This window comes from Talpa europaea (genome assembly GCF_964194135.1).
Source record: "Talpa europaea genome assembly, chromosome: 5".
NCBI lineage: Eukaryota > Metazoa > Chordata > Mammalia > Eulipotyphla > Talpidae > Talpa > Talpa europaea.
The window spans coordinates 104,420,882-104,446,435 of NC_140071.1; the positions used below are offsets into that span (position 1 = coordinate 104,420,882).

Genomic DNA, 25,554 nt, shown 5'->3' on the forward strand with positions numbered 1-25,554 from the left:
ATCCACAAAGATGCAAATATCCAAGAAGAAAATGCCAACAAATTACATTAAAAAAAGGATGATCAACTGAGATTTATTGCAGGAATGAAGTATGACTCAATATCTGCAAATAAGTCAACACATTATATTACATCAACAAATGGATGTATAAAAACCATATGTTCACCGCTTTAGGTGCAGAAAAAGTACTTGATATAGCTCAACATCTACTTGATTAAACACTCTCAATGAAGTGGAATAATTAAGGTCATATGGCAGGACACAGTCGATGTGAAAAACTGAAACTTCTTTTAAGAGGAACAATAAGAGAATGATCTCTCTTGCCACTTTTATTCAATGTGTTATTACAAGTCACAACCAGAGCAATGAGGCAAGAAAAACTGCAAGGTGATCAAAGTTAGAAGGGGGAATTAAAGCTGTCCTAATATTTAGATAACATGATTTTTATTCATAGAAAAAATGCTTAATTTATTGAAAGTTCATGAATTTAAATTAAATTATTTAATTAAAAATTTTAAATTAAATTCACTTAATTAAAAATTAATGAATTTCATAAAGTTGCATGAGGCAAAACCAACATACCAAATTTTGTTGTTTCTGCACACTAAAAATAAGCTATTGGAAAGAAAAATTCAAGGAGCCGTTGTCATTTATGATTCCATCAACAAAGAATAAGACTGTCTGCCCCTGTGAGGAAAGTCAGGTAAAGGGAGGGCCCAGCAGCCCACCAGAGAGCAGCAAACACCTGGGAGAGTCTTTTGGCCCACACACAGCACCAGCGACAGTATGAACTCTGGAGGGATGGGAATGGGGAAGTGCGGAGGCCAATGGAGTGTGATGTGGATTTACTGGTCCTATGGTAGAGGGAATGGCATGAGAACATACATTTGAGGAAGCTTGAGTCTATAACCCATAAAAAATACAATGTTGTAAACCAATTTCAAATCAATGAACATAATAGGTGGGGGGGGGAAGGTGTAGGTACATACAGATCTATTAAATATTGAGAGTCTAGAAATAAGTCTTATGATCAATGGATTCCTTTTTTTCAAGAAGAGTGCAAAGACAATTCTGGAGGAAAAGCATTGCCTTTACAGAAAACACTGCTAGGAGACAGCTGGTTGTCCATGTGCAAGAATAATTCTGAAAAATTTGCTTCAACACAAACTAAAATTCACTAAAAAATGGAGAATATATATAACCGTACCTATTGAGATGATAAAATTCCCTTAAGAAAATAATATCCAGTATCATTCTCAATGGTGAAAAGCTGAAAGCAATTCCATTAAGATCTGGAACAAGACAAGGATGTCCACTCTCACCACTGCTTTTCAATATAATACTGGAAGTCCTAGCCAGAGCAATAAGACAAGAGAAAGACATCCAAGGAATCCAAATAGGAAAAGAAGAAGTCAAACTATCACTATTTGCAGATGATATGATAATATACATAGAGAGCCCCAAAATCTCCACAGAAAAACTAATTCAACTCATCAATCAATTCAGTAAAGTGGCAGGATACAAAATCAACACGCAAAAGTCAGTAGCCTTCCTATACACAAACAATAAATCTGAAGAAGAAGAAATCAAAAAAAACATTCCTTTTATTATCGAAACAAAAAAAATCAAATATTTGGGAATAAATCTAACAAAAGAGGTAAAGGACCTATACAAAGAAAACTATAAAACACTGTTAAATGAAATAGAAGAAGACACAAAGAAATGGAAAGACATCCCCTGCTCATGGATTGGAAGAATAAACATTATTAAAATGGCCATCCTACCAAAAGCAATATACAGATTCAATGCTATTCCAATCAAAATCTCAATGGCATTCTTCAAAGAAATAGAACAATTATTGATGAAATTCATATGGAATAACCAAAAACCCCGAATAGCCAAAGCTCTACTGAAAAAAAAAGAAGGGAATGGAGGCATCACACTCCCAGACTTCAAACTCTACTACAAAGCCATAATCATCAAAACTGCATGGTATTGGAACAAGAACAGACATACAGACCAATGGAATCGAATAGAAAATCCAGAAATAAACCCACAGATTTATGGTCAACTAATCTTTGACAAAGGAGCAAAGACTATGCATTGGAGCAAAGAAAGTTTGTTCAATAAATGGTGCTGGGAAAACTGGGTCGCTACATGCAAAAGAATGAAGCTTGACCACTACCTCACACCATACACAAAAATCAACTCAAAATGGATTAAAGAACTAGACATAAGACCTGAAACCATAAAATACATAGAGGGAAATATATGCGAAACACTACGGGATTTGCACATCAAAGACATCTTTACAGACACATCACCCAAAGCAGTGATAGTGAAGACAAAGATAAACAGCTGGGACTACATCAAATTAAAGAGCTTCTGCACAGCAAAAGAGACAATAACAAAAACAAAGAGAAACCCCACCAACTGGGAGAACATTTTTGCACCCAACACTAATGATAAAGGACTGATCACAAAAATCTGCAAAGAGCTGATGAGACTCAACAACAACAAAGAAAATAATCCAGTGAAAAAATGGGCAGAAGAGCTAAAAAGAAACTTCTCTGAAGAGGAAATGCAAATGGCCAACAGACATATGAAAAAATGTTCAACATCACTTGTAATCAGGGAAATGAAAATCAAAACTAACATGAGATACCATCTCACACCAGTGAGAATGGCACATATTAAAAAAACTAGCAACAACAAATGTTGGCGAGGGTGTGGAGAAAAAGGAACTCTTCTGCACTGTTGGTGGGAGTGCAAACTGGTCTAACCACTATGGAGAGCTGTGTGGAGATTTCTGGACCTACTAAACATAGAGCTTCCATATGATCCAGCAGTTCCACTCCTAGGTATTTACCCAAAGGACACAGAAACATCCATTCCAAAGAACACCTGCACCCCTATGTTTATAGCAGCACTGTTTACAATAGCTAAGCTTTGGAAACAACCCAAATGCCCAAAAATAGATGACCGGATCAAGAAGATGTGGTACATATATACCATGGAATATTACTCAGCATTCAAAAAAGATAAACACATGCAATTTGCAGCAACATGGATGGCGCTGGAAGGGATCATGCTCAGCGAAATAAGCCAAAAAGAAAAAGAAAAATACCGGATGGTCTCACTCATAGCAGGAATCTAGAGAACTTAAATAAGGGACCAGGAAAATGAATATAAGAAAGTGAAAATTAAAATCAACAGAAAACCATGAACCAGAGACAGTTTTTGGGGGGTGGGGGGCGGGAGGGGAAGGATTGGGGTCAGAATGGGGCGTTTGCAATTGTATGGGGGAATATAAAAATAAAATTTATTATTTAAAAAAAAATATGAGTAAATCCTAGTGATTTGAGTTAGTCAACGTCTTCTTAGAAATGACAATAAAGCACACCAATAGACAAAAATAGATAAGTTGGACTTCATCAAATTAAAAATTTGGGGACATCAAATGGTTACTATCCAGAAAATGAACAAAAACCCACAAAGAAAATATTAAAGGACTTATATCTAAGATATACAAAGCAGTACTGCAGCTTAACAACAAAGACTAATAAGCTAATTTAAAGATTATAATTATTTAATTTATAATACATTATTTCATTTTTAATAATTATTTCCCTTACAATCATCCTACCCTACATAGCATCTACTGTTTATAAATACTTACAGATGACTAAATGTCAGTGTGAAAGCAACTATCTTAGAATTACTAAATAAAATATAATTCTAATCTGAAAGTCAGTGACATCTATTTATTTATCTGCTTGTTTATTTATTTCAGGTAACATTGGTTGCAAAACTATATACGAGCTACACAAGTAGATTCACAAACCTAAAGAAAATAGATTACATGATTCCATTAACAGAAATATTTAGATTATGCAAAATTTGTACAGACAAAACTAGATTTTTTCTTGGCTAGAACAGAGAGAGACAGAACTTAGGAAGATCCAGTCAAAATGTAAAGACTCCTTCGTGGGATGATACATTCTCTGAATTTAATATCATAGAAGGAACAAAATTCTTTGAAATTATTTTGTAGACTGAAATCTACAATTTAAATTCAGCAAATGAATAGTATGAGAATTAAATACTAAGAAAGCTTTAAAAAACCAAACAGAGCAATCTCTTAAACAATGATTCTTAGCCATTAGGACACAGCGGCAGAAGAGTTTTCTCTTTAATTTATCTGTCAGCAGGTGGCAAACATGGTCATCTCTCATTTTCTGCTATTCTTGACACTCTTCTAAAATATAGCACATAAAATAAGTGACTTACACTTGTAAGGGCATTAAATCTTAACTGGCAATAGCATTTATAATCTTCAAACAGACACTGAACCCGAACAAGTTCGCTTTGTTTGTATACAAGCATATATAGTTTCATATATAGTTTTGCAACCCAATGTTCACTTTGTACTTTTGCTTTCGCCACATATCACAAAACGTTCTGATTGTTAACACAATCTATTGACTTTGAGGTGTGCAGTTACAGTTTAACTTTGTGATTTATTTTTCTTGCATATAAACATGAGCAATGAGAAAGAAAAGCTGTTTTTAAAAGAAGCACCACATTTCACAAGGATGTCTGCGAAATGGACTTCAGTTTTTCTGCTGCTTCAGCTGGGCTTTTACTTTAACTCTGGGAGTTGTGGCAAGGTGCTGGTGTGGCCCGCGGAATACAGTCTTTGGATAACAATGAAAACAGTCCTGGATGAACTTATTGAGAGAGGTCACGAAGTGGTTGTTCTGACAACTCCAGTTTCCATTCTTGTTGATCACAGCAAACCATCTGCCATTAAATTTGAGATTTATCCTACATCTTTCTCTAAAACTGAGTTTGAAGGTGTGTTCAATCAATTAGTGACTGATTGGACATATGAGTTGCCTAAAAACTCCTTTTGGACATATTTTTCAAAAATGCAAGTTCTCGTTTGGAATTTTTATGATGCTTTTCACCAGCTCTGTAGAGATGTAGTCAAGAACAAGAAACTTATAAAAAAACTCCAAGAATCAAAATTTGATATGGTTTTCTCTGATGCTGTGGGACCCTGTGGTGAGCTGCTGGCAGAGCTCCTTAACGTACCATTTGTGTACAGTATTCGCTTCACACCTGGAAATCAATTTGAAAAGCATATTGGAAAACTTCCACTGCCACCATCATATGTACCAGTTGTTTTGTCAGAATTAAGTGATAAAATGACATTCTTGGAGAGGGTAAAAAATATGATATATGTGCTCTACTTTGAATTTTGGTTCCAAACAATAAATGAGAAGCCATGGAATGACCTTTATAGTGAAGTACTTGGTAAGTCTAGTTTTAAATTTATAGAGTAATATCTTACCTATAATAGCACCTTGGAAGGTAATATTTTATAACTGTATGGTGAGAGGGATTTGTCTTTTAGAAGTACAGTGATGAGTAATAATAAGAATGATCAATCTCACAACTATTACGGGACAGATTGAAAATGCAGGGTAATTTTGAGCCTTCTGATCCATGACTATTGTGAAACACCTTAGAGATTCAGGAAACTCAAATTAAACACTGTATCTCTTGCAATATCATATCCATTTTTGCTTATTGTGTTTGTAACATACATTATTTTATAGACAATTTTCAAGTTCCAGAATTTTGATTGCAGACATTGTAAATAAGTCCTGCATATATTCTGCATAGAATGCTCAACAGAAGTTCAAGAATAGTGATTAATATGTTACAATTGATGACCCTACATATCACACTCCTACAAACTTCACAATCCAGTGTAATGGTGTTGTGCAATCTATGGGTTTTGACAATTTATAATAATATGTATTGATTTTATTTAAAATAATCCTTTTACTGCCAAAATATCCTCTACACTGTATCTTTTTATCCCTTATATATTCGAGTAATACATTCTTGTTCATCATTTGGAAAGACATTGAGACTTTCATTCACTACACATTAGAAGGAGAAGTTACGTATTTCTCACACAGCATTCTATGGAGCATCGAGGAGATTGTTTCCTCTGATTTTTCCTCAGTCTGCTTATGTGAAAATTGAGCTATGGGCAGAATTGTAAACTCAGACCTGTAATTGAATTTTGTAATGATTATGAACTACTTTCAAAAATTGCCATATATATTGACATTCAGATATTAAAATATTCTCATTTCATCTACTTTGGTTGCTTTTTTCCTTCAGGAAGACCTACTACATTATTTGAGTTGATGGAGAAAGCTGATATATGGCTTGTTAGAAATTATTGGGATTTTTGGTATTCTCACCCACTCTTACCAAATTTTGAGTTTGTTGGAGGATACCACTGCAAACCTGCCAAACCCCTGCCTAAGGTAACCTATCCTTGCTTGTTTCATTTGCTTTGAGATTCTTCAAAAATATTCTAGCTTAAAAGGAAGCCATTCCTTCCCACTAAGAATGTGCATCCCCACAATACCTTTTGCCAAATCCAAGATTTAATTTCCTCTCACTGTAGCATTAAACAATTCTCATCTGAGATTTATGGCTTGATATCTCAGAATATAGAGGGGATTGCCTAGACCATTTGAGCAGGTGTTTGTTACCACACACCCGGTTTTTGCAAAATCTTGCTTAAGTACCATTGCAGATCATGGTTCCCCACATCAGAGAGACTGACAAATGAGAGGAAATGTACACTACTAAAAATAAACGCCATAAATTCTACATATAGAACAAATATCAAACTACCTCTGCTACTAATACCTGAAAACACACCATACTATAAATTTGAAAAGAAGTCTATTAGCATAGAGGATATTTCTTGTAAAGGGAAGCATTTTAAATTGATATCATATGCACAAATGCATAATTAAAAATGGGTGTCCTTTATTGAAATATTTTACCATCTTGAAGACATCCTGGGCCTTTTTAAATGTCAGGAAATAAGACTAACATATTCAAGGGTTAACTGTACTGTTTTGATTGCAAAATTTAACGATATTGGGCAGCTCTCGCAAGTTCTAGAGTATGAGGCAAGTTATATTCAGTCTTTTTTTTTAAATAATAAATTTTATTTTTATATTCCCCATATAATTGCAACCCCCCTATTCTGAAAGCAATCCCTCCACTCCCGCCCTCCACCCCCCAAAAAGTGTCTCTGGTTCATAGTTTTTTGTTGATTTTGATTTTCACTTTCTTATAGTTATTCATTTTCCTTGTCCCTTATTTAAGTTTTCTAGATTCCTGCTATGATTGAGACCATCTGGTATTTTTCTTTTTCGTTGTGGCTTATTTCGCTGATCATGATCCCTTCCAGAGCCATCCATGTTGCTGCAAATGGCATGTGTTTATCTTTTTTGAATGCTGAGCAATATTCCATGGTATATATGTACCACATCTTCTTGATCCAGTCATCTATTTTTGGGCATTTGGCTGTTTCCAAAGCTTAGCTATTGTAAATAGAGCTGCTATAAACATAGGGGTGCAGGTGTTCTTTGGAATTGATGTTTCTGTGTCCTTTGGGTAAATACTTAGGTGTGGAATTGCTGGATCATATGGAAGCTCTATGTTTAGTAGGTCCAGAAATCTCCACACAGCTCTCCATAGTGGTTGGACCAGTTTGCACTCCCACCAACAGTGCAGAAGAGTTCCTTTTTCTCCACACCCTCGCCAACATTTGTTGTTGCTAGTTTTTTTTAATATGTGCCATTCTCACTGGTGTAAGATGGTATCTCATGGTAGTTTTGATTTGCATTTCCCTGATTATAAGTGATGTTGAACATTTTTTCATATGGCTGTTGGCCATTTGCATTTCCTCTTCAGAGAAGTTTCTTTTTAGCTCTTCTGCCCATTTTTTCACTGGATTATTTTCCTTGTTGTGGTTGAGTCTCATCAGCTCTTTGCAGATTTTTGTGATCAGTCCTTTATCATTAGTGTTGTGTGCAAAAATGTTCTCCCAGTCGGTGGGGGTTATCTTTGTTTTTGTTATTGTCTCTTTTGCTGTGCAGTAGCTCTTTAATTTGATGTAGTCCCAGATGTTGATCTTTGCCTTCACTATCACTGCTTTGGGTGATGTGTCTGCAAAGATGTCTTTCATGTGCATATAACGTAGTTTTTCGCCTATATTTCCTTCTATGTATTTTATGGTTTCAGGTCTTATGTCTAGTTCTTTAATCCATTTTGAGTTGATTTCTGTGTATGGTATGATGTAGTGGTCAAGCTTCATTCTTTTGCATGTAGCGACCCAGTTTTCCCAGCACCATTTATTGAACAAACTTTCTTTGCTCCAATGCATAGTCTTTGCTCCTTTGTCAAAGATTAGTTGACCATAAATCTGTGGGTTTATTTCTGGATTTTCTATTCGATTCCATTAGTCTTTGTGTCTGTTCTTGTTCCAATACCATGCAGTTTTGATGATAATGGCTTTGTAATAAAGTTGAAGTCTGTACTATAGACTTCAAAAAAAGAAGTCCCTTCTTTTTTTTTTTTCAGGAGAGCTTTGGCTATTCGGGGTTTTTGGTGATTCCATATGAATTTCATCAATAATTGTTCTATTTCTTTGAAGAATGTCATTGAAATTTTGATTGGAATAGCATTGAATCTGTATATTGCTTTTGGTAGGATGGCCATTTTAATAATGTTTATTCTTCCAATCCATGAGCAGGGGAGGTCTTTCCATTTCTTTGTGTCTTCTTCTATTTCTTTTAACAGTGTTTTATAGTTTTCTTTGTATAGGTCCTTTACCTCCTTTGTTAGATTTATTCCCAAGTATTTGATTTTTTTTTGTTTCGATAATAAATGTTTTTTTTTATTTCTTCTTCTTCAGATTTATTGTTTGTGTATAGGAAGGCTACTGACTTTTGCGTGTTGATTTTGTATCCTGCCACTTTACTGAACTGATTGATGAGTTGAATTAGTTTTTCTGTGGAGTTTTTCAGGTTCTCTATGTATATTATCATATCATCTGCAAATAGTGATAGTTTGACTTCTTCTTTTCCTATTTGGATTCCTTGGATATCTTTCTCTTGTCTTATTGCTCTGGCTAGAACTTCCAGTATTATATTGAAAAGCAGTGGTGAGAGTGGACATCCTTGTCTTGTTCCAGATCTTACACCGTGGAATATTACTCAGCATTCAAAAAAGATAAACACATGTAATTTTCAGCAACATGAATGGCACTGGAAGGGATCATGCCCAGCAAAATAAGCCAGAAAGAAAAAGAAAAATCCCAGAAGTTCTCACTGACAGCAGGAATCTAGAAAACCTAAATAAAAGACCAGGAAAAAGAATAACTATAAGAAAGAAAAAATCAAAATCAACAAACAACTGTGAACTAGAGATTCACTATGGAGGGGGGGTGCGGGGAAAGGAGGGTTTGGGGTCAAAATAAGGATGTTGCAATTTATGGGGAATATAAAAATTAAAAAAATTAAAATAAGTAAATAAATAAAATAGCCAAATTAGTAGAAACTGGCAGTAAAATGATAGTTGGTAGCAGAGTAGTGAAAAGGGAAGTGGATTAATGTTTAATGGTTCTAAAAATTCAGTTTTGCAAGATGAAACAGTTCTGAAATTGGTCACAACACAAAGAAAATTTACTTACCACTGGTCTATAAACTTAGGAATGATTGGAATGGTAAAAGTTACCTTACATAAATTTTACCAGTTTTTGAAAGGTGCATCATGTCTAACGTATGTTAGAATAATTTGTTGGTTGGGCCTCCCCGGTGGCGCAGCGGTTGAGCCCTGGGTTGTGAAGCTGCCCGCAGCCTCCGCGGCGCCAGTTCCATCCCCGGCTGCTCCCCGGCCACCGGAGGAGGGTCCCACATGGCGCGCAGACCTCTCCTGCCGCCCGCTGCTCCCCTCAGCAGTGTACTTCGGTCCTTCTGCCTGCTCTGCTCCCCGCTCTGGCTCTGGTGAATTCTCTCACCCTCCCGCGCTTCTGACTGTACCCAGTGCATGTATAAACAAAAACAAAAAAAACAAACAAATAAAATAAATAAATAAAAACATGCCTAAAAAAAAAAAAGAAAAAAAAAAGAATAATTTGTTGGAATAATTTCTAGTTGAACTCTAGAGTTATTTAGGCAATGACTTAATAATGTTTGCTATGATGCTGGTCCTTTATGATGAACAATTTCTTTCTTCACAGGAAATGGAAGAGTTTGCACAGAGCTCTGGAGAAAATGGTATTGTCGTGTTTTCTCTGGGCTCGGTGGTCAGTAACATGCCAGAAGAGAGAGCCAATGTGATTGCATCGGCCCTGGCCCAGATTCCACAAAAGGTTAGATAAAGTCACTTCATGTGGACAACCTCCATGTGTGTGCATTTTGTAAAGATATTTCTTGCAGGATAAGTAAACAATCATGTAGCTCCATTTTTTTTTTCTTGGATATCACTTCAAACAAAATATGCATGGCAGGTGCTAAAATGCACAGTGTTTTTTTTTTTTGAGTGATAATAACTTGGCATTAATATTGTGATCAGAATAAAATATATTGAAAAGGTAACTGCAAGTTTACATTATGAAGGTTTTGTGGGCAGGTACAGAAATAGCCATATAATGCATTGTCACCTGCTGTTTCCTATGGGACTTCTGAAGGCAAGTACACAATGCAAGTGCTACCAGCAAGAAGTTAAATTTCAATATGTTAAGCATAAATTGATAAAGCAGGAGAGGTAATTATGCAGTGGATGTTTGTGGGCAAAGTCCGGTCTTTTTTCCCCTATATTTGAAATTGCACCATTCAGTGTGCTGTTACCCGGGTCTTTAGAGAAGTGATGGCTAAGGTCTCAGATTAATCTAGGTCTAGGTTTGATAGTGCATTGCTTAATATGCTAATAGTCACTTAAAAAAATGGCATCATCACAATTTGGATTTTTTCAATAACTATATTTTGATTTTATATAATAAAATTGTATTTATTTTACATAATGAAAACAGACATTCCTTTTCACACTAAATGAATTTCCAAAGTTAAAAACACCATGTCCTGGCTTCATGAAGTGCTTAATAGCCAGAGATCTAAAAGTACCTCAATGTACTTCCTAATCAGAGATTATTTACATTATTAGTAAGTTATCTGTAAACACCATTATTATTTCTCTTGATTTTGGAATTACTTTGCTACCCTTTTTGTAAACTAAATGATACAAATCTTTATTAATGTAGCCTAGTGAACAAGTTAAAACAAAATACTCGCTCTTAGACACTTAGAAAGAAATAAATAGGTTAATGTTACGTTGGAATTTTGAGAGTAATTAAATAAATCAGAAATTAAATTCAAAGATCTTACTGATTTCGAACACATTCTGAACTATATTATATGTCTAAAATGTCTTTAATTTTTATAATTTTAATAATCCCAATTGTTGTTTCCCCTGTGTGAAGGGCCATGATAGGATGCATACTTTCATGAATATAAAAAAAAGTGTGCATAACTATCAGTGTTTTAACATTTCTCAGTTTTAACATCTAATGCATATGTGTGAATGAACGGTGTTAGACTTGATGATCTCCGAATGTCTTTAGAATTCAAACATATTATAACTTGTAAACTTTACTATTGGAATAAGATACATTCTTTACCCTACCAGGTTCTATGGAGATTTGATGGCAAGAAGCCAGCTACCTTAGGGGCAAACACTCGGCTGTATAAATGGCTCCCCCAAAATGACCTTCTTGGTAAGATTCTGGGGAAAAAAAAAACCACTGAAATTAGAGTAAGTTCAACCATTCTGACAATAAGTGGGCGGCATATCTGAACAAACAATTCACCAAGAAAGATACCCAGAGTGATAAAACATCATTAAAATAATGTTCATTATAACTTTTAATAAGGAGATACAGGTTAAAACCACAATGAGATATCATCTGATACCTGTGAAAAGTTTACAGGTAAAAAGAATCCCAGCAAGAGTGGTGGAGATCATGTGGAGAAACAAGTGGTCCTATGAACTGTTTGTAGGAATGTAAATTGCTGAAGCCATTATGGAAAGCAGTCTGATTTTATCTTAAAATCAAAAAATGGAAAGAAAAAAAAATGGAAATATCCTAAGATCCACTTCACACTAGGACATTTCTCCAAAGAACCTAAAACCAAAAAATCATATTTTCTATAATGTTTATTTCTTATTATTTACTGAATGTAGCCCTGGGAAACATCCTGAAGTCCACTGACACAAGATTGATGACAAAGACTGGTAGATCCACAGGATGGCAGAGTAATCAGACATAAGGAAAGATCAAATGCTGGGGATGTATGGCAAAATGGGAGGATCTCTAAGAAATTGTGTATAGTGTAAAGCAAGTCCGAAAGACAAAGACAAACATTGGCTTATATAGCAAACAGCTATATTCCTTCAAATCGGTAGACACTAATAAACTAAGTGAAGGCTCTAAAGTTAAAAAGGAGCTGAGAGGGAGAAAGAGCGAAGACCATAGAAAGTTGGTGCTGGGGGAAAATAACCTTAAGTACTCTTGTTTGAGATAGGAAAGTTATTAATGAATTTTATGTGAATAATAATCTGTTCTGGAGAAAACAATGCCACACTCAGTCTCCAAATTGTTTGACTCTCATTTTTCCCTCAGAATTAAAATTAATTTCTTGAAATTAACCCATTTAGGTCATCCAAAAACCAAGGCTTTTATAACCCATGGTGGAGCCAGCGGCATCTTTGAAGCGATCTACCATGGCATCCCGATGGTGGGCATTCCCTTGTTTGCAGATCAACCTGATAACATTGCTCATATGACATACAAGGGAGCAGCTGTTGCATTGCATTTTCAAAAAATGTCAAGCACAGATTTGCTCAATGCACTGAGGAAAGTTATTAATGACCCCTCGTGAGTATCAGAATTTTTCTCATTAGTGTTAACAAATATTATTATTAATGTTTCATCCCTTTTTTAATAAGTATGCAACTATTAAGATAATATAACCTATCAAATCCATTTTTATTTTTAATCAGACATTAATTTCAAAGTTTCATTTTGATTCTGCTTGAGTGAATGGGTAAATAATTATGCAACAATTTTCTACACGAGCAAATGCTTAATTACATAGGTAATTGTAAAAGTTTATAGGAACCACAGGAAAATATGAAGAACTTGAAGCTCTATTTGAGGTCTGTACCTAAAATTTCAGAAAGTATAAATCTACTTTAGACCAAAATATGATTTTTTGTTACTATTTTAGCAGATTTTATAGATACAATTTATATATAATAAAAATCAATAATTTACATATGAATTTCAAGTAAATATAGTATATTACAGAGTTGTCAAACTATCAGTATAAACTGTATAAAGCATCAAGTATAGAACATTTTCAACATACCTAAAAAAAAATCTTACATAACTTAGAAGTCGGTCTCCATACCTCTCTCTTACACAACCATTATTCTATTTTCTGTCCCTAGTTGCCCTAATCTGGCTTTTTCATATGATCAGAATCATTTGAAATGATTTCTGTATTGCAGCTGGTTTCTTTCTACAGTGAGATATTAGGGTAATTTCAATGAACAGCCAGAAAACCACCCCTCCTATATCACAGTGTACATGAAACAAAATATTAAAAGAAATCATTTGGTATGAACATGCAAAATACTGCAGTCCAAAGACCATAATTATTTTAACGTGATGAGAAGTCAAATGGAAATGTTGAGGAGAGAGTGTCGTAATCTGAAGGGGCAAAATCTAGAGAGACAAGAGATGAGTTAAGCACAGAAACTATTGAGTGATTTCATCCACGATGACATAAACTTCTGTAAATGTTTCATAAGCATTATTTATAATTCCTACTTTAAATCATAACATTTCATCTGATAGAAAAGTCTTAACATCCCACCTTATATTTTACCTTCATATCCAAATCTATGACATTTATTTTGGATTATATGTATGACCTTTGAAAAAATGGTTCAGAAAATGACATGCTTAGGCAAAATAGCTCCCTTCCGATATGTATAAATTTTGTTTCTCCCTAGATATAAAGAAAATATCATGAAATTATCAAGGATACAGCATGATCAGCCAATGAAGCCTCTAGATAGAGCTGTCTTCTGGATCGAGTTTGTCATGCGTAATAAGGGAGCCAAGCACCTGCGGCCAGCCTCCCATGACCTCACCTGGGTCCAGTACCACTCGTTGGATGTGATCGGGTTCCTGCTGGCCTGTGTGGCAACTGCTGTGTATATCACAGCAAAATGTTGTCTGTTTTGTTGCCGGAAGATTGTCAAAACAAGAAAGGACAAAAGGGAATAGTCGTTTCTGTGTCCTAAGGCTGATATATCTCACATAAGGGACAATAAAACAGCATTTTAATTATCACACTAAGGTTCAAAATAAATGGAGTTTAGAGAAACTCCCGTCATGCAGTTATCCCATGAAAGAGAATTAGTTGCATTTTTAAAAACTTTTCCTTGAGTGTGTGATTTCCGGTCAAACTGAGTTTAGGTGCCAGCTGAATTCTTCTCCTTGGAGACACTGATAAATCTTGGCACAAACTCACTATTTCTTTGAACCCTAAAAATAAAATGAACTATTTAGATAATCATAAAAATTTGAGGGACAACCTAAGGTTGTATCCTATATGAGGCCATGCCTACAAGACAGGAAAAGGTGGTTATTTCATCTAATGCATGGAAACCAACAGAGAATTAAGGAAAGTGAAGAAATAGAGGGATATGTTCCAAATGAAAGAACAAGAAAACCACAAAGATATTAATGACATTACATAAGTGATAAAAATATTGATATCTGGGAAGCCATTCTCAAAGTAAAACCAGACATTCATATGAGAGTAATTGCATTATCTTGTCCTTGAACTGCATTAAAGATATCTAGCCAGTGCCAAAATAAATTGTTTTAAGAAGATATCAAGCAAACAAATGTTTAAGAAATCATTCAAATCATGAGCAATGATAAATATGCACTTTCAGCTGAAGGACAGAATCACTTAATTTCCCTTTTCATCTTTTCTAAAGCATATGTTGCCAATTACATATAGTCAAGAACTAGTAATTACTGAAGTTGCTAATACTAATCAATGCACGTTTTAAACTACTAACATATCTTCCTCTACTTGTCCCAGAAAAGTCCCTGATATTGATCCTCTTGGGGAACATTTTAGGTTTTCTACCTGAACTCAATGAAACTTACTACACAACAATACAGTTAATGGGTCAAATGTTAAAGACAAGGAGAAAATCTTACACCAAGGAGAAAAAAAATTGTTACATGTAAGGGAACCCCCATAATACTATCTGATATTTCAGAAACTTTACAGGTTAGAAAGAACCAGCTTAAAAAAAAAGTATCAGCATAATAATTTCAAAAAGATGAAAGAAAAATAGTTGCCGCCAAGAGCAGTCTACTGGCAAAACTGACCTTCATTTTTGAAGTAACTACAAAGAGTCTTCCTCTCAAGTAATGTCAGGCCTGGCTTATAAACAGGGCTTCCAACAAATGTTAAAGGAACTTATTTAGGTTTAAGCAAAAGAGTGCTAATTGTTCAAATGAAAACATATGAAAGTATAAATCTTATTGGTAAAGATAATATAATGTTGTAAGGGTACTGAGGACACTTGTGCAAAAGTCAAGAATAAAGGTGAACTTCAAAAGTTCTGTACTTTTATAGATTAATGGTCAGAACATTTATTTTCAAAAAGTAGCCTAACTAAAATTATTGCTATTGGAAATTATATTTTTGTAATTGAAGAGTTGGTCAAAATTGTAAAGAGAAAAATTAACAACTTTAAAAAGAAGGAATATAAAGATATTAGTGCAGTTTTATCGAATCTCTGGAAGACTTTGGACCCTCTGCATTTCAACACTTATGGAGGGTGCACACACAAGACTCTTATGACTATATACTGGAAAATGGAAATTCCCATACCAGAGTCTTTGTATATTTGCAATTACTAATAGCAAAACATTAAGAAATGATTCAGGTAAAGTATTTGGGAAATTAAAACAAATTTAAGATAAGAATTAAAGGATTACGGTGCTGGAAGATAAAGTCATGGACATAATTAAATTTTTCTTAGTGCTCATATTCAGGGAAATAAAATATCAAAGAGTCAATAAACAAATTCCTTAGGAAAAGAACATAGAATAAATATAAGTGATTTAGTTGACTGATCACCATAAGGAACTAAAGAGTTAATATCTTGCTGTGTGTCTTCCTTCCAGAATCTACATTAGGGATTAAAATGGTGTGAAAGAAGATTCTGGGTCTATATTGTCTAACAGCTTCTCCTCCTCAGTCCTGTGCGCTGACTGTAATAATAACCAATAAGAACAAGTGAGGATTCCTCCAAAGCTGAAAACAGAATTACCATACACCCCAGCAATTCCACTCCTTTGTGTACATTAAAGGGACTTGAGCTCAAAGCAGGATCTCCATAAGGTTGTTGCATATTCATCTTCAGATCAGTCTTACTCACAGTGGTCAAAAAGTTGAAGCAACCTAAATATGCAAAGTCGATGAGTCGAGAAACACTGTTGTACACACACAATGTTATATGAACTTTGAGGACAACTGTTGAGTGAAATCAGCCATTCCCACAAAGACAAATACTGTATGATTCCAAATACATGAACTTTCTACAGGAGGCAAATTCACAGAAACAGAGAGCACAGTGAAGGTTACCAGGGAATGGTTAAAGAGAATTCTTATGTAATGGCTCTAGAATTTCAGTTTAGTAAGATGAAAAAAATCTGCTAATTATTATACAATAATGGGAATATACTTATCCATTAATCTAAAATGTTAGCTACTGTAAATATTATGTAAATATTATGTTACTTTAATTTTGCACTTTTTGTAAAAGACACTATCCTAGTAATTTCTAAAGTCCATGATGGTCTCTCCTTAGCAATTTGAGCAATCCTCCTAGCACAATTGCTGTGCTGTTGCTCCTTTGTGATCAGCAAATTTTTCTTCATAGGAAATGGAAGAGTTTGCACAGAGCTCTGGAAAAAAATGGTATTGTGGTGTTTACTCTGGGCTCAATGGTCAGTAACATGCCTGAAGAAAGAGCAAATGCGATTGCATAGGCTCTTGCCAGATACCACAAAAGGTTAAATGAAGTATCTTCATAGTGGACAACAACTAAATGTGACCATTTTTTTTAATAATAAATTTTATTTTTATATTCCCCATACAGTTGCAACCCCCTCTTTCTGATCCCAATCCCTCCCCTCCCGCCACCCACCCCCCCAAAAGTGTCTCTGGTTCATAGTTTTTTTGTTGATTCTGATTTTCACTTTCCTGTAGTTATTCATTTTCCTGGTCCCTTATTTAAGTTTTCTAGATTCCTGCTATGAGTAAGACCATCCGGTATTTTTCTTTTTCTTTTTGGCTTATTTCGCTGAGCATGATCCCTTCCAGTGCCATCCCTGTTGCTGCAAATTGCATGAGCTTATCTTTTTTGAATGCTGAGTAATATTCCATGGTGTATATGTACCACATCTTCTGGATCCAGTCATCTATTTTTGGGCATTTGGGTTGTTTCCAAAGCTTAGCTATTGTAAACAGTGCTGCTATAAACATAGGGGTGCAGGTGTTCTTTGGAATGGATGTTTCTGTGTCCTTTGGGTAGATACCTAGGAGTGGAATTGCTGTATCATATGGAAGCTCTATGTTTAGTAGGTCCAGAAATCTCCACACAGCTCTCCACAGTGGTTGGACCAGTTTGCACTCCCACCAACAGTGCAGGAGAGTTCCTTTTTCTCCACACCCTCGCCAACATTTGTTGTTGCTAGTTTTTTTAATATGTGCCATTCTCACTGGTGTAAGATGGTATCTCATGGTAGTTTTGATTTGCATTTCCCTGATTACAAGTGATGTTGAACATTTTTTCATATGCCTGTTGGCCATTTGCATTTCCTCTTCAGAGAAGTTTCTTTTTAGCTCTTCTGCCCATTTTTTGACTGGATTATTTTCTTTGTTGTTGTTGAGTTTCATCAGCTCTTTGCAGATTTTTATGATCAGTCCTTTATCATTAGTGTTGTGTGCAAAAATGTTCTCCCAGTTGGTGGGGTTTCTCTTTGTTTTTGTTATTGTCTCTTTTGCTGTGCAGAAGCTCTTTAATTTGATGTAGTCCCAGCTGTTTATCTTTGCCTTCACTATCACTGCTTTGGGTGATGTGTCTGTAAAGATGTCTTTGATGTGCAAATCACGTAGTGTTTCGCCTATATTTCCTTCTATATATTTTATGGTTTCAGGTCTTATGTCTAGTTCTTTAATCCATTTTGAGTTGATTTTCGTGTATGGTGTGAGGTAGTGGTCAAGCTTCATTCTTTTGCATGTAGCGTGTTGGCGCCTTGCCTCATTGCATCAGGATACTTCCCCCTTCCAGGATTAGCTGTGCTCCTTCCGGTCCAGTGTGCAAGACGACCTCCGGCGCACCAAATAAGGTCATGTGTAATCATTGGCTAGGCACTGTTGGCCTGCTTCTTCCGCTTTTCACCAGCTATAAAGCCCCGCTGAAACCAAAAATAAATGAGACATGCAATAGCTGAACGAAGAGTGTACGTGTCTCCCTCCGTGGTGTACCCCTGTTCTTCAGGTCGCTGCTCTCCCCTCGAGAACCTCGTTGACCAGTCTGCAGGCTCGGACAGGTGGCGCCCAACGTGGTGCTCGAGGTATGAGAGATTTCCAGTAGACCCAGACGCGGCGCGTGGTGCGAGTTATTCAGGTCCCGACACACCTGGCGGGACAGTCATTAGGTAAGTTTCGGCGTCTGAATTGCTTAAAAATGGGACAGGCACTTAGTGAGCACCAGCTTTATGTTTCCCAGCTCAAGGAAGCTCTTAGGACACGTGGAGTTAGGGTTAAGTCCAAGGACCTCTTTTTATTCTTTGATTTTGTACAAGAAACATGCCCGTGGTTCCCTAAAGAAGGAACTATTGATGAAAAAAGCTGGCAGAGAGTGGGAGATGCTCTCAACGATTTTTACCGAGTTTTTGGGCCCGAAAAGGTTCCCGTAACGGCCTTTTCATATTGGAATCTTATTAATGATCTGTTGGCTAAGCGAAAAACTGATCCTGGCTTACAACATGCTATCTCCCATACTGAAAATATCCTTAAAAGTGTCCCCTCCAGTGTAGCTGAGGCTCCCCCTTCCGGGGCTTGCGGTGAGGACCTAATTTCATCCCATAGTGAGGATGAAGAAATTTCGCCCCAAAACATGCGACAGGGGTCCCCAACCCTAATGATGAGACTAATCCCCAAAATAATGCACCCCCAGAGCCAGATGGTGCCCCCCAACATGCTGGCACCCCCGTAAAGGAGCCCCGTCCAAATACACTTCCCCCATGCAAAAGCCTCTACCCTTCTCTGCTGCGACCCCGCCGTAGGTCCCCTCCGGCTTCCGAGGTAGGCTGGGACGAGTTGGCAGAACAAGAGGGTCGCTACTGGCCTCCCCCCACCTCTATTGCCAAGGACCCCATAAAAAAGCCTGTTTTAATGCAAACACTTGAGACCTTGGGAAACCAAATTAATACTCTTGTTAACCGTTTTGATAAATTGTGTGCGGCCTTCCCTGTGTCTGCTAACGGCCCTTCTGCTCTTCCCCCACAAGTTAATCCGCCGCCATTTTGTCCTTCTTCTGTTCCCGCCTTGCCGCCATTTTGCCCTCCTTCTTCCTCCCTTGTTGCCTTGCCGCCTTTTTCTTTGACTCCTCCCACTCAGCCGCCCTCTCCATCCCTCCCTCCTCCTTCGCGCCCTGCTCCATTACATCTCTTTCCGGTGGTTGAAACCACCAACGCCCAGGACATTGTTCAACGTCATCATGAGCCTCATAATTTCCGCAACGTTAAAGAACTAAAAGAGGCGGTGTCCCTTTATGGAGCCACGGCGCCCTTCACCCTCACTGTTTTGGACACCTTAGCCCAATCCTCTCTCACTCCGTCGGATTGGTACTCCCTGGCAAAGGCCACCCTTTCTGGGGGCGATCACCTCCTTTGGAAGGCTGAGTTTATTGATAATTGTAAGGTTTTTGAAAGACAAAACCGCAAGGCCCGCAATGGATGGACCCTTGAAATGCTAATTGGAGAAGGCAATTATTCTGATCAAAATAACCAAATCAATTTTCCACCCGGCCTTTATGCCCAAATTAGTGTTGCTGCCCTTAGTGCATGGCGCAAACTTCCCTCAAAAAACAACACTGGTACCCCCTTAATTAAAATACGTCAGGCTTCCGGGGAACCCTATTCTGATTTTGTTGATCACCTCCAAACTGCTGCAGAACGCATGTTAGGAGGTACGGCTGGATCCTCTGACTTTGTCCGTCAACTGGCCTTTGAAAATGCTCCTCCCGCCTGTCAGGCCACTATACATCCCATTCGCCGGACCACCTCTACCATTATGGATTATGTCCGTGCGTGTACAGACATTGACCCTGCCTACCAACAAGGACTGGCCATGGCCGCTGCCTTCTCAGGACAGACGGTCGCCGCTTACATGGCTGGCCAAACACAAGCTCAGGTTACTTGTTTTAAATGCAAAAAACAGGGCCATTTTGCTAGAAATTGTCCCTGGCCTGCCGCTCCCGCGGTATCCCGTTCGTCTCCGTTTCCCTTCACTAATCAACAACCTCAAACCACGGCTACTACTACCTCCGCTTCTTCCCGACCCCCCCGACTCTGCCCACACTGTCGTAGGGGTTACCATTGGGCCCGCAAATGCCGCTCCCTCACTGACTCAGATGGAAATGTCCTACCCCCCCGTTCGGGAAACTTCAAGCGGGGCCAGCCCCAGGCCCCGCAACAAACAATGGGGTTCGTTCCATCGACGACCAGTCCCACCCCGATAAGTGGCCAACTTCCCGAGCCACCTCAGGTAGCGCCGGATTGGACCTCTGTACCGCCACCGACACATTATTAACTCCAGAAATGGGCCCACAGGTGTTACCCACCACGTCCAAGGGACCGCCCCCGGCGGGCACCTGCAGCCTCCTCCTCGGCCGTTTCTCTCTCAACCTCCGGGGCCTACATGTCTTTCCTGGAATCATAGATCAAGACTTTACGGGCACCCTTTCGGTTGTTGCCTCCACATCTCTCCCATTACAAATCCGCCAGGACCAAAAAATTGCCCAGTTGGTTCCTCTCCCCCTGTTGTCTGGGCCGCAACAACAAACCCTTCCTCATCGAGGGTGGCGCACTAATGTCACAGATGTCCTTTGGGTTCAGCCCGTAACTAAGGACAAGCCCTCCCTTACTCTTTCTTTGGACGGCGCTCTTTCACCGGCCTTATCGACACGGGAGCAGATGTCTCTATCATCCACCAGTCTGACTGGCCTCCCTCCTGGCCTACCGTAGCCACGCTCACCAACCTTCAAGGTATAGGACAATCTGCCAATCCATTACAAAGTTCCAAACTCCTACAGTGGACAGACACAGAGGGCCATACTGGCCATGTTAAGCCTTATGTCTTGCCCGGCCTTCCGGTTAATATCTGGGGTCGGGACCTCCTCTCTCAAATGGGTCTCATGATGTGTAGCCCTAATGAGGTGGTTACCGCTCAAATGCTCTCTCAGGGCTTTCTTCCGGGTCGTGGCCTTGGATCCCACCTTCAAGGCATTACACAGCCCATCCAACCTAAGGGCCAGGTAAGCCGTGCCAGACTGGGAAGTTTTCCGTAGAGGCCATTGACGTTCCTGTACCCTCCCCGGACATTATCTCTATTTCTTGGAAATCTGATGACCCGGTCTGGGTCGACCAATGGCCTCTGTCCCAAATTAAACTCCAGGCAGCATACCAACTGGTGCAGGAACAGTTGGATGCCGGTCATGTTGTGCCTAGCACGTCGCCCTGGAATACACCTATTTTTGTCATTAAAAAATCCTCAGGCAAATGGCGACTCCTTCAAGATCTAAGGGCGGTTAATGCCACTATGACACTCATGGGCGCCCTACAGCCTGGCCTTCCCTCACCGGCTGCCATCCCAAAAAACTAGTTCCGGGTTGTTGTGGATCTTAAGGACTCTTTCTTCTCCATCCCACTTCACCGCAATGATCAGAAAAGGTTTGCATTCAGCCTTCCTTCTATCAATTTTCAACAACCTCTTCAGCGTTTCCAATGGGTGGTTCTTCCACAGGGTATGGCTAACAGCCCTACTCTCTGTCAACTTTTTGTTGCCCGCGCCATCTGGCCGGTACGTCTTCAATGGCCCTCTATTTACATCATTCATTATATGGATGACATCCTATTTGCAGGCAACCCCCCCCCCAAGAGGTTCTAGCCTGCTTCCACTCCCTTCACTGCCATTTAACTCAGGCAGGGCTAACAATCGCCCCTGAGAAGGTTCAAATTTGTGACCTCTACACCTACCTTGGTTTCCGTCTCGATGGTCCGTATATTACTGCTAAAAGTGCAACTATTGCGACCGACCATCTTCACACCCTTAATGATTTCCAGAAACTTCTGGGGGATATTAATTGGCTTCGCCCCTATTTAAAGTTGCCCACAGCGGACCTTAAGCCCCTTTTTGATACCCTCCAGGGCGACCCTGATCCTGCGTCTCCACGATCTCTGTCCCCTGAGGGCCAGATTGCCTTACAAAAGGTACAAACTGCCATTAATGATCATTTCCTTGTAAGTTTGGACTATTCCAAACCATTTTCCTTGCTTATCTTTTCCACTCAACACTGTCCCACTGGGCTCTTTTGGCAGGACAACACTGTCCTGTGGCTCCATCAATCAGTTTCCTCAAAAAGAAACTTTCTCCCATATTATGACCTTGTGGCTGACCTTATTGTTCAGGGATGTCTTGCATCCCGCAAATACTTCGGCCTTGAGCCTTCTTCTGTGGTCACTCCTTATTCCAACCACCAGATTGACTGGTTGATACAGTCCACTGACACTTGGCCCATCGTACTGGCTTCCTATCTGGGCGTTTTGGATAACCATTACCCTCCTGACAAACTTGTTCAGTTTGCTGCCAGCCACCGCTTTGTCTTTCCCAAAACCACACAAAGATCGCCCCTTCTGTCGGTCCTCACAGTTTTTACCGACGGATCCTCCAATGGAACAGCCGCATATGTGGTGCATGGTCATTCCACTGCCTGGAAAACCCCTCATTCCTCGGCCCAGCTTGTAGAGCTTGAGGCAGTGATCACTGTTCTTTCTTCCTTTGCCCATCAACCTCTTAATTTATATACGGATAGTGCTTACATCGCCCAGTCGGTTCCCTTACTTGAAACCGCCCCATTTATCAAGACATCCTCCATGGCTGCTGCTCTTTTTCAGTGGTGCCAGGCGGCCATCCGGAACCGTACTGCTCCTTTCTTCCTCGGCCATCTTCGGGCCCATTCTGGTCTTCCGTGATCCTTGACACACGGAAACAACTTGGCCGATGCGGCCACTCAGACAATTCACGTTCTTTCGGTCACCCAGGCCCAACAAGCCCATGACCTCCATCATCTCGATGCCCGGTCCCTGCGTGTGTTGTTCCGTCTCACCCGAGACCAAGCCCGGCACATTGTTCGCTCCTGCCCAACGTGTGCTACTTCCCTTCCTGCCCCTCACTTGGGTGTCAACCCTCGTGGTTTGGCCCCTCGAGACCTCTGGCAATTGGATGTCACCCATGTTTCTGAGTTTGGTAATCTCAAGTATGTCCATGTTTCCATTGATACCTTCAGTGGATTTTTAGTGGCTTCTCCCCATGCTGGGGAGGCCACCAAACATGTTATCTCCCATCTCCTTTATGCCTGCTCTGTTTTAGGCGTGCCTAAGGCCCTTAAGACTGATAATGGACCAGGCTACACTTTCAAGGCATTTTCTGAATTCTGTGCCACCCTTTCCATTACTCATACTACTGGCATACCATATAATCCCCAGGGACAGGGCATCGTTGAAAGAGCCCACCAGACACTCAAAACCGTTATTCACAAAATCTGCCAATCTTCCTGTTACCCCTCCCGGTTGGCGCCCCGCAATGTCCTGTGTCATGCCTTGTTTATTTTAAATTTCCTCCACCTGGATGATGCTGGTAAAAGTGCAGCCGACCGCTTTTGGCACTCCTCCACCTCCACTCAGTTTGCGTTGGTCAAATGGAAGGACCCACTTACAGGCTCTTGGAATGGTCCAGACCCTGTTTTGATTTGGGCTCGTGGAGCGGTTTGTGTCTACCCCCACGACACTGACTCTCCTCGCTGGCTCCCAGAGCGCTTGGTTCGTGCTGTACCTGCGCCACCCAGCGCCACTACAAAACCTCCGGACGCTGCCGAGGCGCCCCGTCAACCCCTTCCGCCCAGGGTGGCTGAGTCCCTCTGAGGCGTCTCTTTTTGTTTCCTTTTCAGGATGCCTGTGGCCACCTGGATTCTCCTGGTTCTTCAACAGTACCCTGTCGCCCATGTCTTAGCCGGCCTCGGACCACCCGCCTCTCTCGCATCCGCGTCTTCTTCCTTGGATTCGCCCTGCAACTGCAAGGCATTACCTCTGCCCTGGCCACGGGTGCCTCCGGTTTGGCCATCTCCGTTTCCAGGAACTTGCAGCCAACCCCTTACAGACTAGCCTCAACGGACTTTTGCCGTATCTGCTCCCCCTATTGGGTCCCCTGTTATCCCTTTTATTGTTACTTGCTACAGGTCCTTGTGTTTTAAACAAAATTTTTGGGTCTGTAAGGCAACAAATACAGTCCCTTCAGGCGAGACCTATCCAGGTGCACTATCACTGCCTGGAAATGCTGGAAAGTAGGGACGCATATACGGATCTCCGGTTGCCGTCTGTGCCTGGCCAATAGGTAGCACAGCCTACATGCTATGGGAGTCCCACCGTCCTGACCCTTGGTAGCCTTTTAACGTCAGTCATTATCCAGCTTCCTGGCTGGGCCCCCTTGAGGATGCTGGAATGGATAGCCAATGACGGGTAAGATGGAATGCGGGACGGGACCAACCTAAGACAGCCCACGCTCCCCTTTCATCTAGGACTGTCGGGTGATGATGGGTAAGGCTCGTCCCTGCAATCCGCAACCTAAGACAGGCACATTCCTCCTCACTAATAAAGAGAAAAGGGGGATCTGTTGGCACCTTGCCTCATGGCATCAGGATACTTCCCCCTTCTGGGATTAGCTATGCTCCTTCCGGTCCAGTATGCATGATGACCTCCGGCTGACCAAATAAGGTCATGTGTGTAATCATTGGCTAGGCAATGATTTTTTCCCAGCTATAAAGCCCCGCTGAAACCAAAAATAAATGAGACATGCGATAGCTGAACGAAGAGTGTATGTGTCTCCCTCCGTGGTGTACCCCTGTTCTTCAGGTCGCTGCTCTCCCCTCGAGAACCTCGTTGACCAGTCTGCAGGCTCGGACAGTAGCGACCCAGTTTTCCCAGCACCATTTATTGAACAAACTTTCTTTGCTCCAATGCATAGTCTTTGCTCCTTTGTCAAAGATTAGTTGACCATAGATCTGTGGGTTTATTTCTGGATTTTCTATTCGATTCCATTGGTCTGTATGTCTGTTCTTGTTCCAATACCATACAGTTTTGATGATTATGGATTTGTAGTATAGTTTGAAGTCTGGGAGTGTGATGCCTCCATTCGCTTCATTTTTTTTCAGGAGAGCTTT

The 25,554-nt window shown here is 39.7% G+C and overlaps 2 protein-coding genes across 3 annotated transcripts in view; both read left to right on the top strand.

The window, feature by feature from the left end:
• LOC311171438 (UDP-glucuronosyltransferase 2B4-like) overlaps positions 1-25,554 on the top strand; it is a gene marked incomplete at both ends in the record, with an annotated part of 106,071 nt that overhangs the window by 45,679 nt on the left and 34,838 nt on the right. The window lies entirely within an intron of this gene.
• On the top strand, positions 4,581-14,242 carry LOC311171440 (UDP-glucuronosyltransferase 2B31-like; the record flags this gene model as incomplete). Of its 2 annotated transcripts, none has more annotated exons than XM_084234290.1 (6): positions 4,581-5,319; positions 6,202-6,350; positions 10,130-10,261; positions 11,575-11,662; positions 12,604-12,823; positions 13,966-14,242. In XM_084234290.1, the coding sequence occupies 6 exons, from the start codon at positions 4,596-4,598 to the stop codon at positions 14,240-14,242; spliced, it is 1,590 nt and encodes a 529-aa protein (XP_084090416.1). The 2 variants fall into 2 exon arrangements, with proteins under 2 accessions (XP_084090416.1, XP_084090415.1); XM_084234289.1 differs by having other exon boundaries at positions 4,596-5,067.